Genomic DNA, 15399 nt, shown 5'->3' with positions numbered 1-15399 from the left:
CGATGACTGGCCAGTGGATGGTGGAGTATGCCACCCCTCTCCCCCCCCCCACCCAGCATGGCCAATTTTGTTCGACCAAGCACCTGGCCAAGGATGGCTGTGGAATCATTGGCGGTTAGACTCATGATTTCCACATAATAGGGTAAATGCATTTCTGCCGCGCCACTTGGGAGCTCCAAACTATTTTTAACATCCATAATTCTGTCATATGCTCAGTGCATGAAACATTATTGAGTACATCACACACACACACACACACACACACACACACACACACACACACCATTGCAGGAGCTGCAGTAGTGGATGGACCGTTCTCAACACTGATACTATCATTATACTGGTATGAATTTATTAGTCAGGTATAGAATTTTTACACATGTGTCAGATGTCAGTGATTGGTTGAGAGTGATCAGTCAGTCAAAAATATCCAGCCAACAGCAGTCCTCCTATTAGAAACTGACCACTCATAAGGAGTTGGGGGATGGATCACACAAAACTGCATGGCAACAGATAAGATACAGACTCTAATGACCTACAAGACATTTCAAACTCATACATGTTTCTAAAGCAAGTAATGATCTAAAGCCTCTAGAACAAATGGTAGGTGTTACACATAATATACATTTAAAAATGATATGAATGCATGGAACATGAGTGAAAGAGTGCTGGTTATTTGAAGGCTGTCTAATTGGCATCATAGAGTAGCCAGGAATAATTAATTGGTTTCACAGTGCAACCTTGTTCAGGATAATGAACATGTCTGAAAAACACACTCATGCCACAATGGATCTCTCCAACACAAACTTTCATCTCATTTATGTTGAATGTGGAAATAGGTTTTAGAGTATGCAACTGATATTTTAGAGAGATTAGCCTTCACTGCTTTTAGAAATGGTCAAATATACTAGGATAAAAGCTAGCAGGCTGAGTTAGAATGATGCACTTACCTATTGCAATGTTTAACTGCTGCTAGGAATACATCAGCAACCTGTAATTTATGAAACATCTCACAAAAATCCACTCATACAATATATATGTATGCATACATACATACATACACAGAAATATATATAGTAGTAAGAGATATTCAAAAATGTAGTAAAGAGCTTCCAGAGAAACAAAAGTATGAGTCGATTTTCGTAAGCTGTGTCATAAATTACGGGTATGTATGTGTGTGTGTGTGTGTGTGTGTGTGCACGTATAAAAAAATATATATACACTACTGTGCAAATGTTTTAGGCAGATGCTCTCCAACATATTTGGAATAACTTCTTGGAAGAAGTGGATGTTTGAAAACTTGATTCTGCACTTCAAAACACACTTAGGTACCTCAATACAAACAGAAAATGTTGGATCAAATTTCTAAAATGCAAAGTAGTAAGGCCCCAGGACCAGATGCTTATCCGATTGAATTCTATTTAGAAATAATACGTCAGCACCTCCTCTTCTGCAGTTGTAAAATCAAGCACTGGAGTCTGGTTGTTTACAGCAAGCTTTGACAGAAGCCATTATAACACTCCTTTTAAAGCCTGGAAAATATCCAAATGAATGCAGTTCAAACAGCCACATTTCATTATTGAATGCAAAAAAGTCCAAGGTCTGTCCCACCACATCGGTCTGACTTCAAAACAGTTCTTTTTCACAGAAGCACAATGAAGCCGCAGTTGGCTCACTCCAAAGATTTTAACTCATGGGTGGCTCGCCACCTTGGCTCTTTCACACAATGAAATGTACAAAATGTGTTAGAAAATGATTTCCAATATCAAAGGTTACATCCTTTAGAACAGTTCTAGTAATCTGGTATAGAACATAACTAATACAACTGTTCTGTGCATAGCACAGCACAGCACACATTCAAAATGGCTGTCCATTACACAAAAGCATCTCCAAGTTCAAATAGTTTATTCAACACACAAGCAAAGTCGACTCGACAATCACTTTATACACCTTTGTAACATGTACTATCTCAGTACGTTTCATTTTGAGCTTCTTCATCATTAGAAGCTCATCAAAACGATTTTACAGCACCATCATATGCCCGGTTGCATGTCGAAGTATCACTCCTTTAGCAAAGTTTATTCACTAATAAAATCAGTTTCCCCCCCCCCCCACTCATAGCAGTTTCTCTACACACTTTCACACCATAGTGCCTACATGACGAAGGGCAAGACTATGCCAAGTATCTTGTCATGAATCACATTTGCATATTCCTCTTAAAGGGACAACAATGCATTTCCATTTCCTAGATTAAACTAACCTCTGGGTTATACACAACTCATTATTATTCAGTTCAATGTGCTTCCTATGGTTCACTATTGCAAGGTGAAACTGGCAAAAAATCAACATGGGATAAATTAGTCTTGTGAATGTTGTTCATCTTTATGCAAGTTTCTAATTGCTTATAACAAGTATTTAAGTAACATTAGCGACTCAAACTCATGGGAGCTCATTACAAAGACATACTAGACAGCAAAACACTTGACTATTCTCACAGCAGCAAATTGCTATGAGCCAACTTCTAAGTGTTTCTCGGTTTATAATTTCATCAAGAAGTCAGACTAAATTTCGCAGTAGGCAACACAGGGTAACATTATAACAAAATCATGTCTCCCAGACAAAAAGGTTGATGCACACTACTATACCTAGAAGAATTTGTAAAGTGCTGAGGTAACACGATTAGAGCCAATCTGGAAAATTACTTAAATGTAATGGTATGTCATCATAATTTATCAAGTGGAATGAATCAATTATTTGCTGGGGAAATAATTATTTAGGCTTCTGCATACAAGCATTCCCACCTTGAAATATAACTACCGAGCAGTTCAATTTTGCTAACAACTTGTTAAATAACTATTATTCATACACAGCTTACCTCATCACTTGATAAGTTAATCATAAATATTCACAACTGAGCATTAAAGGGTTTGATAGTTGTGCTCAATGTTCCATTTCTCAGTCTGCTTGTCCTTGCAACTATGCAGGTCAGGTGGTTTTTATCCCAGCGGCCATGGCAGGCCCCGCTCTGTTTCTGTGGGAGGGAGTCATTCAAAGGAGGACTCGATGCAGACATGTCACGTATGGGTTTTACTGCAGTGTTCTGACACCTTGACTGCAGAGTGGGAAGAACTGGAGCAGAGTTGGATTTTGCCATGAGGTTAATTGTTATTTTTTAGACATGTTCTAAAGCCTTTTTTTTTTTGTACATCCCACAAGTAACACACCAGTATGTTCCAGACATGGCCAATTCAGTGTCTTCCTGGGGTATATAGTCATAACAGTGAGGGAATACTAGTGTTTGGAGGCTCTTCTCACACTGGTTTATATGAATTTCATTGTTTAAAGTGTTTTCCAAGTGATAGCCTGAATATTTTGTGCTTGTTTTTCGAAAAGCAGACATCTTTCCATTTACAAGAGTATTATTATCTGTAGTCCATTTCTGCAAAGCATCTGCCTGCTCTTGCCTGTTGTGTTTACAGAGGGACTTGTGAACAGTGTCTCTGTACTACAGACACAACATACCCCCATGGTCATTCCATCCACACCTACTCAGGCACATAGATATCCTTTAGTTATGTCTGGAACCTGATCAATTATTGCATACACCACTGTGTACCATCTGTTCAGGGTACATTTAAACAGGGCTGGGATTGGACGCTAACATTTTCAATAAAATGGGATGCACCATATACCAAATTAAGTATGTTGTTAACCTACACACAATACGATTCTTATAATAATCTGCTGGTTTATCTGGAAAGCCCCCATTAGTGTATGTGTAAGTCACTGCACCTACATTCTCAGAGTGTTCCATCTGACACTTGAAATACAATAGTGAAATTCACTTCACATTGGAGTTCAATAGGATACTGAAATTCACTTTGTACTGGCATTCAATACAAAACTGGAATTCTCTTCATACTCTCATTCACTACAAGAACTAAGCGCTTGCTTCATGCATTCATTTGATAGTGAAATTAAATTCTAAAATCATTAGAAACTTGCTGAGGCGGAGCTTAGGGGGATCAGAGAGACAGCCACACCTCACCCAGGCCTCTCCACACTCCTTGGAGAGTACTACAGGGACAAGTGACCCAGTGCTGACTCCTGGAAGGATGTTTTCAACCCAGCTTGTTGGGTGTAAAGACAGTGACAAATCAGACAAATTGCTCAGCAATCAATGATCTTGATCAGGTTTGTATTCAGGACTGGGTCACGACTGAGTAGCAGGGCTGTAGAAATCTGCCCCCATCAAACCTTAAGACACCCATGTCTAAATGCAGATGCTAACTTTGGTTGTGACTTTACTGACAAGCTTGCAAAGTAGCATGTTCTTATGCAAGATAGTGACCTTATAAAGCAAAACCCTGAACAGCTTCATATAAAAATGTATACACTACAGGATAGACCCTTAGAAGAGACTGAGGGGACTATTCCTTCAGATGTAAACTGATTAGTTAATCAAATTACAAATGAGATAACTAGACAGCAATAATCAGCCTTCTAATCCTTACTGAAATTTTGAAGCCTGAACATAGGACAAATGCAGCAAGCGGCAGGACATTAAGACATACTTTGGTAATGTTCCTTTTCATGTTACCCAGAAGAACACACAAACAAACATGAATGCAGACATTCGTGCACATACCACAAAAAAAGGAAACAATCTGCAAAACAATCACTGAACTCTGTAATAATCATTTTTGTGCTTTTGTGCTTCAGAACCTGGAGGCAGAGACCTGTCTGCAGAATGCTAGCAAGACCAGCAGGAAGTGCAGCCGCCGCTCCCCACCACTCTAATTAGAACTAACCAAATGGGTAAGTGGCAAACAATATGCAAACAGATAATCAAATGACCACTGAGTTCAAATTTCTTATTAGTTCAACACTTGCTGGAATGCTATAATAAATCTTAAATTTGCACAATATTACGTTATTGTTCATTTGAGATCATTACATATATAATTTGTAATAGTAAAACTATTATGTGTACATGTAATGTATGTATATGTGTATATATGTAATGTGCAAAATCTAGGATAACTTTTAGCACTGTATATACATAAAAGAAGTTTTCATATTCTCCTTTCCATCTCTAATCACTTCTTGCTCCTGAAGAAAGTTTCATAATCTGCCTTGGAGACTTAAATTAGGTGCAGGCCATCTCAATTTAGCACCAGCACGAAGCCTACATCGATCCACATTAAAACTCTCTTCACAGAAATACATTAAATGGGCTGGGAACATTAGAGCCAAGGCAATTTCATGTCTGCATTTTTCAAACCAGCATCCGTTTAATTCAGGCTTTTCATAGTGGGCTGGCCTGGAGCAAAATCTCCCTGTGCATTTAGTGCCTCTGCTTCCATCAGTGTCTAGGTGGCCCTCACAAATCTTGGTGCTTGGACAGTTTGGCTCATTTGTTAAAACAGCCAACCGACCACATACTCACCCCCCGCCCCTGCCCCCACCAGAGATTAATATTCATCAAAAGAAAACACCACACACCATCTGGAGGATAACATTGTGGCCATGCTGAGTGTGTTCTTTTATGCTTTTCTCTTCAACATTATGTTCAAATTTTTAATTCCTATTTAAGGGCAGTAAAATTACTAAAACAATAACTATGATGTTAAGCATAACTGTAACCACCACCATAACCATAGCTGTAACCTAGGCCACAGCACATATTTTGTTAATCAAAATCGCAAATGATCAATTCATATTGACTGATCGTTGCAATTAAGACAGCAGAAAGCTACAATATGTACAATATATAAGATGTGTAACGTCATAGCATTACTTCTTGGGTGCTGTGTGCATCCTGACCAATAGCAGCCCTTGCAATCTCTGTCTGGTTTAAGGAATCACAGTGCTGACATGCCAACAAGCATATAAAATATTGGTAAAGGCCAATCTTTAACCATATCAAGGGATAGTTTTAACCCAACTAAGGGCTTGTTTTTAAATATACAGCAATGAATATTGCAGTTATAGTATCTAAGCCATATAATAACAACACAAATGTTGTCGTCCCCACTTACCTGCAATGCTAAACTATAACATGTAACCCTCACCTTAACCATCAATATAGTCGTAACTGTAACCCTGATCTCGACTATAACCATTACACTGACTTTAACATATGCAGATGCACAAGGAATAAGTACACATAGCAAAAACAGATCTGGTATTGGATGTTATACACAATTTTTTATTTGTAGCACCACATTTTGTATTAAAAATAACTTAAAAATTAACAGGCTTACACAAATTAATCCACCAGCACAAATTTAATAACCACAATACAAGCACCCACTTCCAACATGCTCATCATATAACATGACTGAATGAACCATTTCTTGGCCTGTGTAACATTTAAAAGAGAAGGTTTATTCATTTCAGATCAAAGTTCCTCATAAAAATGTACACCGTTTTTGAAGGAACTCTGCAGAAAGGTTATTCCAAATATCTTGGAGAACACCTGCCTAAAACATTTGCACAGTAGTGTATACATTTTGTACACACACACACACACACACACTGTGGTAGTCTGGGACAATTCATTCATTTTGAATTACATATAAGAGCAGTAGTAGTTTATTCAACAGTACAGCCTCACTTTCAGCTGTCCACTCCAGTCAGACCAACTACAGCAGTCAGCACAGAAAACTATAACTCCTCACCAGCAAACAACCAGTTTGGAAGGGTCATTTTAATTAAAGTGCATTATCATCTTTTTTTACAAAGTCACTAGTTGCAAATGAACAGCAAATTGGACATTTTCTCCCTCACTCACACACAAACAAACACACGCTCATGTCCTGACATGGCAGTGACTGAGCCATTAGTGGGTTCATTCAAGTCAGGGCAAACAGGACAAAGCTGCTGGTGGATGCAACAGGCCTAAAAACAGTCACAGACACACAAAGTCTTCTATCTTCCCTGAAACAGAAATGAATCAGATATTCAAAATCTGAGTACACCTCAAGATTAACCAGAAAACATTAAGTAAAACCAACATCTATGAAGTGAGAAAACAAATCCATATCATATCAGACAAAACAAGCCAAGAGGGCTGGGATGCTCATAAGTCTAGACGTTCCTAGCTTGTCACTATATAATACTTTATTTATATTGAAAGCATGTATAGAAAATAAATCCTAAAAAACAATTTGACAAATTATCAAATATGTAGTCACAGTCTCTTATGAGAAGGAGATCTGGCAGGATGGAAAGCAGCAACAAACAAATACACATCCAAGATATCAAATTCAAACATATTACACTACATAAAATTAATCAGTGGAGCTCATCAACTGAAAAGATTTTCAAAATCTCAACAAACGCGTTCTGTCAGGTGATCTAGTGAATTTGAAACAGTAAAATCTCACTGTAAAACTCCAGGGAATATCACCAGTAAAACATGAACTTGTGAATCTCCAGAGAACTGTAAATGGCAAAACCTTAACCCATAAAATTCCAGAACATTTTACATAGTAAAAAGTGAACCTGTTAATCTCCAGAGAGCTGTAAACTGTAACACTCAAGCTGTAAAGTTTTTAAAGAAGGTCTTTGAGTATACTTAACAGTCTCACAGGGCCAGACAGGTGGTATATTTGCCATGGATACTGATGTGTGCTTTCTAAAAGAAATCATTAATACAGTACTGACCAAAAACAGGCACCTGCTGTAGTCCTGCTCTCTCAGATCACATTAGCCCTGTAAAAGAGGGGGTTGAGTTTACTGAACTGTTTTAAAAGGACATGATATAAAATATCCAGTGACTTTAATGTGGCTGCAGGTGAATAAAAGCTAGTGTAGTGAATTTAATATGATCTCATTTGTGTAATGATACCTGAGCACTACAAGGTCAAGTATTTGAATGGATACTGATATCTGCAAAGATACGGATTGCCTGGAGTAATCCGAGTTGCCCTGCCTTTGTGCATGTTGAGCTAATTAGCCCAAGATGCCCAAATAAAGTAATTAAGGTACCACAAAATCCAAGGGTACCTTGATTCTTAAAACATTACACTCACCTACACACATTTATCAAGTTAAAGATACAGAGCAAGGGATAGAAACACAAATGTTTCCCATCTATTTCAAGAATCTTAACTTGACTGATTCCACTGCACATCTTCTTATTCTACTACTACTACTAATATTATTATTATTATTATTATTATTATTATTATCAGATTTATATAGCACTTTTCAAGAACACAAAACACTTACAGTTACAGATATACAATACAGCAGCCATAACAATAGCAGGTTTGGGCCTGGTTACTACTTGGATACAAGACCACTTGGGAATGCCAGGTTCTGTGAGCTGTGCAGCAACAGTGGTTAAGGTACTTGACTAGTAATCAGACTGTTGCAAGTTCAAGCCCCACCATGATTTGTTCCCTGAATAAGGCTATTAACCCTCAATTGCTCAAGATGTATTCAGTCACAATTCTAAGTAGCTTTAGCCAAATACTGTAAATGTAAACCAGAATAAGGTGTGGGATTCAGGGATAAGTCTACTGCCAAAATACCCCCTGCTAAAGAACAACAACCTGTTGCTTAGCAACAAGCACCATACCTGTCTATAGCATAAGGAAATAAAATAGGGATGTTTACCATGGAAATATTGTGTTTGTATTACAGAGCATAACTTGGATAGTTGTAGGAAGGCAGATATGAAGAAATAATTTATTGCCGTTGTGTACTTTTTAAACAAATTTTACAAAGTGCTTTACAAAAGAATATCAGGAATGATAAAGTCTGGTGTGGTGCTTGTCTATGCAAACTCAGAGCTGAACCAGAGCACTGAGAAGGCCTAGCCACTCTTTCTGGGTCACAAGACATAAATGATGTCTGATCTTTTAAACAGGACAAGCAGCAAAACTCATTAATGAACAAAGATACAAAAAAAGCTTCTAATGAGGCAAAATTAAAAGAACAAACATCATGTTTTTTGTTTAGCCAAACAAAGGTCACAAAGTAAGTGATCATATTAAAGTAAAAGCACTATGGGTAGCATGGGCTAATATACAATTATCTACTTGGTTTTGTGCTGTTTTAATTTGATAATAACAGCATTGACAGAAAAGCATCCTGGAACATATTTTATTGCAATAACATTCACTCATATGGCCCAACCTAATTCAGTATAGCTTCAATTCCAGCCTTCTCAGGTTCCACTTTGGTGTTTGGATCTTTTCCAGTTTCACTGTTGAAATGAATGAAACTAATCAGGGAAACTAATCAGAATTAAACAATAAACTGCTTTTTGTTTTGTTTTTAAGCTATTTATAGACAACTGCCATCTTATGAATAACAGTGCGGCAAACATCACTTTATGATTCAAAGGATTATATTTGATTCACTTCATATATCCCCATTACATTTAGCTGTATTTTGGTTTCTTACTAGTTAGCTATGGATCCAAGTTAGCTGAACCCAACTGTGCACTGCCTCCACATCACACCAGAAACAGTCTAAAATAACAACTGAATGACATCGGTCTTGATATATGAAAAAGAACTGTATGGCTGCAAAAGCATTATTTTAGAAATAAACAATGAAGTACCACTTGGTATTACTTTAAAGACAACTTGAACAAAACCTGACTGACAACAGTAGATGCCGTAGTCAGTCAGGTTTTGATGTAGTTAACAACTAGTGGATAGCATCTGGCCTATCGATCAGAAGGTTGTAGGTTCAAAGCCCTGGATCTGCCATGTTGTCATTGTTGGGTCCCTGACCTCTCTTCACAAAGAAGATGGAATATGTGAAGAGCATTCCATCTGGCCTAGATCTTAATGTGTACTGAGTATACCCCACCCAGTATTGCAATGAGCATGTTCAGCCCCACTCACATTTCAGACTGTACCATCTCTAGTATTAGTATACTAGTAGCGCGAGTATTTTAGAGAAGTTATCAGAGCAGACCCTTCCTCACTCTGCCAAGCTGAAGCCAATTCCAGTAAACACAAATTCTTTATATACTATCAGATACATATTTAAATGAAAAGATTATTTTTAGCAATTGAGATTATTATGTAAAGATATATGGTACGCTGAGACTTTTGAATTAAGCACTCATGTCAGTTAGGGTCAGCTTTTTTCTACAAAGGAACATCAGCCATCACATATAGCCTTATCTCTCGCTCTCTTGTTCACTCACACACACACCTCTATCAAAAGTCTAGTAGCATTTTTTGATATAAGATGAAAAGAAATTGCATTTTTAATAGAATTCTAATCATTTTCATATGTATTCACTAGAATGTGAGATATAGTTTCTGAAATCACTAAGTTTTTCTAATGGGGTAAAATATTTAGGCAAAATTAAACATTACTTTAAAATATGAATATTAAAAATATATGAGGGTAGTTAATAATTATTTTTATATAAAATATACATTATATTGATTGAAAATAATATGATTTTTGCTGTAATGTTCCATTCTCTACATCCAAACCAGCCATGAAGATTATTATATATAACTGACTCATATGACTAGCACCTAGCCAAACCTATATAACACACAAGCTCTATGCCTGCTGTACCTTTAAAATAAAAGACATTAAGCCTTTACTTAACATTACTTAAGTAATGTTAACCTTAATCTCAGTATCAGACCCTGCGAATTCCACAAGGACTGGTGGTTACTTCTAAATATTACTTCAGAATCAAAAATAGTGGTTTCTGGTTGGAGAAATGGATTCCATTCCTTGTCTGCCATGTTCTGCTGAACCATTGCAAACACTCAGAAAGGCCACTGTAGCAAGTAATATTAGTTAGCAGTTCAGCAGACATCCAATAAATGTCTTAAATGATAATGAGCTTTGGAGGCAAAATAAGGATCTGTCCTTACCAAGGGATGGTAGCTTAATTTGACTGATTTTTTAAAAATGGTTCAAGCCTGATGATTTACAAACGTGTTTACCATTAAGCTATTGCAAAGTCTTAATTAAGCATGGCCTGAATTTAGGTTTTTAATGACACTGTTAGATATTTGACAAACACAAAAAATGGAGTTGCCACATCTAGCAAAAATCTCTAGCATAATGACTGCTTAAAAATACCCAACATTTCAAAAGACAAATGTAAAAAAAAAAAGACTGTGGCCTGAACATCTCAACACCAATGTATACTTTTTTTTTTTACAGGCCCGATCACTGAATTAATTAACTTTGTACATTTGATTCTGTGAAAATGTATTTCTTTCTTGGAAATTCCTTACACTACACATCAGAAATGATCCACAGTTAAGAAGCCTGAATGATATGCAATGTGAGCAGCAAACCGCAACTCTGCCTCATCAACAGAAACATTCCTTCTTGTAAACAAACCGCCTGTGCCAAAGATTTCTGGCATAGGAGATTGGTGTATGATTCTCTTTGTGCTTCTCCGGTGTAGCACGTGCAATCAGATCACTGCGATTCGCACTTATTTTTGATTTACGTTACTTGCAGAACGCTTTCCAGACATTTTAAATATTTTGGATATCCTCTTTAAACCCTTTTCTTTCCCCCATATTTCCTCGGCAATGTAGGCTAAATGTCACTTAACGTTTGTTCCTTTTCCACCCTTTCTCTCTCTTCTCCTCGTCGTCTCTCTTTCATAATTTTTGTGTATGTCTGTCTGTGTGAAAAATGTCAGCCACTGTCGAGTCTAATCAAGATGAATGGAGAAATCGTTCGAGTCTTGACAATATGCGCAGCTAATGAAGTCACGTGGCGAAATTAGTCTTTTGGATGTGGCTCTTCATGTTGAAATATTCTTATATTTGGCAACCAAAAATTGGACAGACGCACACAAAGATGGTGTGTCTAATCTTTGGTTACCAAATATAAGCATTTCATCACAATGTACCACATCCAAACGACACATTTCTTTTCCACCTCCGCGATACATTATGAACGCAGATAACCCGCAACCCCGATCTGACATTATATACATGTAACTGCATTTTCGAAAAAATCCCAATTGAGGGATACACCACTAACCTGGCAACTCTGCACTCTTAACTCTCCGTTTAAATCCCCACCCCGTTGATCGACCACGCCCTTTATGACTGATTCGCAAGAGAAAAAACATGTGGTTCTATAAATCGAAATAAATTCACGTGGAAATCAAGGCTACACCTACTGAAAACACCCAAATGCCCAACCCCGATGCTAAAAGTACTCTCCTGTGGGTTTAGTTAGAACCCTAATAACACACATCACTCTTAGAATCAGCACACTTTGGCCAATCTACCTGTCTGAGGTGTTTCATTAGAGTTGTTTGGTATGTGCAAGTTTCAGATTAAGTCTCCCTGCTCTGGTGGTATACATTTTAAAGGACTGTGACTGATTTTGTATGTTTTTTTTCTGATTTTGAACTGTGTGCAGAGCCAACAGGTGCCAGGGAGAATGGAATTATACAAATAAGCAGTCGGTAATCCATTTCAGTCCATGGTATAAGATCTGTAGCCTAAATGTTTCACTGGTTATGAACACGTGTTAAATTATATTACCTGCTTGCTGATGTCGCATTGGCAGCAGAGGGTCCATATATATTTGAGAGTTCTCCACAACAGTATGATGAAGAGACCCCCAAAGAAAGTCACCAAGGATGAGGCGAGAAACGCCCACCACATCCGCTGCCCGCTCTCGTCGCACGGAATATCTGGCGAGTAGGGTATGATGACTTCCATTTTGCTTTTTGGTAGCCGACCCCCTTTTGCATTTTCATTTGTCTTTCTCGGCAAGGAGTCAATGGCGTCGGACCACAAGTCGCCATCCTCGGATGGAAACATGTAGGATCTTTTAGGTGACATATCAGCGCCCACGAAACGGTTATCCAGCCATGTTGCGTCGGTGCCACTCTTCTCCGGGCGCGTGCTGAACGCTCGCCCCGAATCCCTTCGCGATAAATCAGTAGACTGCAACCTGTGACGTGCGGTTGACTTTGGCTGAGCACAAAATCATCGGCCAACTCTCTCTCCAAACATTTGCGCTAGAACGCTAGTCTTTGCGAGGCGTTTCACATTCTTCGTATTCATATGAACTTCGTAATTTCTCCTCCTGATAGCCTTCATCAATGGTTGTCAAGTTGCGACCCGGCTGTGTTTGACCTGACCGACCCTCTCGTCTCTAACCGATGCTCATGCTCCACCGCACTGATGTGCTCGCTGTGCTCCGACAGACTGAACGTTCCCGGTCATCTACTCTCGTCATTCGACACGTAGCGTTTGTTTAAAAAGACTAAAGCACTAGCGCGACAGATTCCCCCTGCGTGACGGTGTAGGCAGCGGCCAGCAGTTAGAGAGCAGCGGTTGTGCTCGACAGACTGCCAAGGTGCTGCACAGGTGGGGGAGGGTGGAGTTTACACCAATTCAACAAAACGCTTCAAATCGCAAATACTTCTGCGTGTACGGTTGGTTGTCGATTACAGGGAGACATTCGTATTTTAATTACTTACAATTGGAATTTAAAAAATTCAAAATTGCTAAGCAAGTATTGTTATTAATTTGGTTTCAAAAGCCAACAAATTGACAAAAAGGCTTAAAATGCAGGGCGACTAAACGCTGCAAACTAATCTATTATTTTGTTCCTCTCTTGTTCAGTTTCATCGACAGGACGCAGAACTTTTCTCGCAGAGGAACGCATCAAAACACTGTCACCACTCCCGCCAGCCGCAGGAAACAGCCTCAGATCTAAGTGAAAGGATTTCATTTACACCAATTCCTTCGACTGCAGTTCTTTTGCTAAACGGAGTTGCAAGGGGAAAGCTTGCTTTTTATCGTAATCTGTAACCCTAGTAATCTAAATAAGAGGTTAAAAGATACGACGCCTATGAATGAATTAATGTTGTCTGTTATATTATGGTAAGGTCTACAATTACCTTAACCCTTCAGAATGTAGTGGATCCATCGCCGAAACAAGTGACAATGAACTGATCCTATTACTGAATGGGGTTTCCTCCGTGCGTTTTGATGAACTTTTACGCCCCCTGGTGAACTGAATGCTTTATAGAAAACACTTTCTGGATGCATTTTCACTATTTCCAACACACAGTAAGATATTCCAGTCCATACATCCTATGTATGTCACACAGACAAGATTCATTTTCCCAGGGATTACTACCACTCTACATAACCACTACAAAAACTACAAAAAAAAAAAAAAAATTGTTTAAAATATAGTTTAAAAAAGGTATCAACACAAAACTATAGGACTTTTTTGCTATTTTTGCTATACCACAAGGATTGTACTACTTGCCAAATATTGCTAATACTGCTTGTGATTATATCTAAATGTATTTTGTGATTTGATCATATTTGGAGTATATAGGTATTATACTGGAATTACAATTCTTTTTAACAATTTAATTGTTCACCATTTGCACTATAAGAGATGTTTTTTGACTGAATAAAAAAAAAAGATGGCTATTGGATGGCCATCATAAGTGCGCCAAACAAAAACTAAGCATTTAGTTGTTTTTAAAAGATAAATGATTCAGTAAGTTCAGACAGTTTTTTTTTTTCAAGAAAAGGCAGTGCTATCCCAAGGAAATATGAGAGTTCAATGTTAAATGTGTCATACACACACAGTAGATTCATTTGGAAATCAAAACATTTCTGTCAAGCTTAAAAAATTAAGGCTTTTGGGGTTTAATGGTACCATCAGAGGTACCATTACAGTTTATCATCCCTTATGAAATACCTGTTTTATAGCTGTTGATGAACATACAAAAAAGCAAAAAAAGATCAATCAAATGTGTTTATACATACACACACATGAAAATATCTAGAGGTGTATGATTTGTTTTAAAGCATTGTGTCCTCAGTTTTAGACTTTAGTAACAATAAAATAAAGGCACAGTCACCTGCAACTTAGCACAGTAGATTGTCATTTTGATATTCAGCAAAGTTCAGGAATCAATCTGATCTCATCTTATATCATACACACTTGGGATAAGAATATGGAATATATTTGTGAAATTTTGAAACAAAATGGGAAAGTGCTTCCTTTAAACCTGCTGCATGTCCCTCTACCATGTAACCTCCCAGCTAGCCCTGGAGGAGCCAACGAAGCATCAATATAGCACCTGACCCAAGTCTCTGGTGTGTAATGATTCTAGCCAAACATAGCCCACATCACCACTATCATTGCAGTCACACTGACCAAAGGATTTGAAGCTTCCTGTAAATAGATTCAGTCAAGTCTGGGACTTATATGGGGAATTATTATTCTAGAGCTAGGTTCAACTTTGGTCTCGAAATCTATGACAAAGTGTTTAGCTCCATGTTTGTTCTTTCAGGTCAGGAAAAAAAAAAAAAAAAAAAAAAAAAACCTAAGCCAGGTAAATTCTGAACATGAGCTAAATGTTTTAGCTACAGCATGCTGTGATTT

General features: G+C 37.9%; 1 protein-coding gene across 1 annotated transcript in view; it reads right to left on the bottom strand.

The window, feature by feature from the left end:
- LOC113589032 (calcium-activated potassium channel subunit alpha-1-like) overlaps positions 1-13519 on the bottom strand; it is an 85202-nt gene extending 71683 nt beyond the window's left edge. The window contains 1 exon segment of the mRNA XM_027028479.2: positions 12519-13519. Coding sequence (XP_026884280.2) covers positions 12519-12821 — 303 coding nt within the window. The 5' untranslated portion in view covers positions 12822-13519.
- Between the last annotated feature and the right edge of the window lie 1880 nt (positions 13520-15399).

This window comes from Electrophorus electricus, chromosome 14 (genome assembly GCF_013358815.1).
Source record: "Electrophorus electricus isolate fEleEle1 chromosome 14, fEleEle1.pri, whole genome shotgun sequence".
NCBI classification, from domain to species: Eukaryota; Metazoa; Chordata; class Actinopteri; order Gymnotiformes; family Gymnotidae; genus Electrophorus; species Electrophorus electricus.
This window is presented reverse-complemented; position numbering and strand designations above follow the sequence as displayed.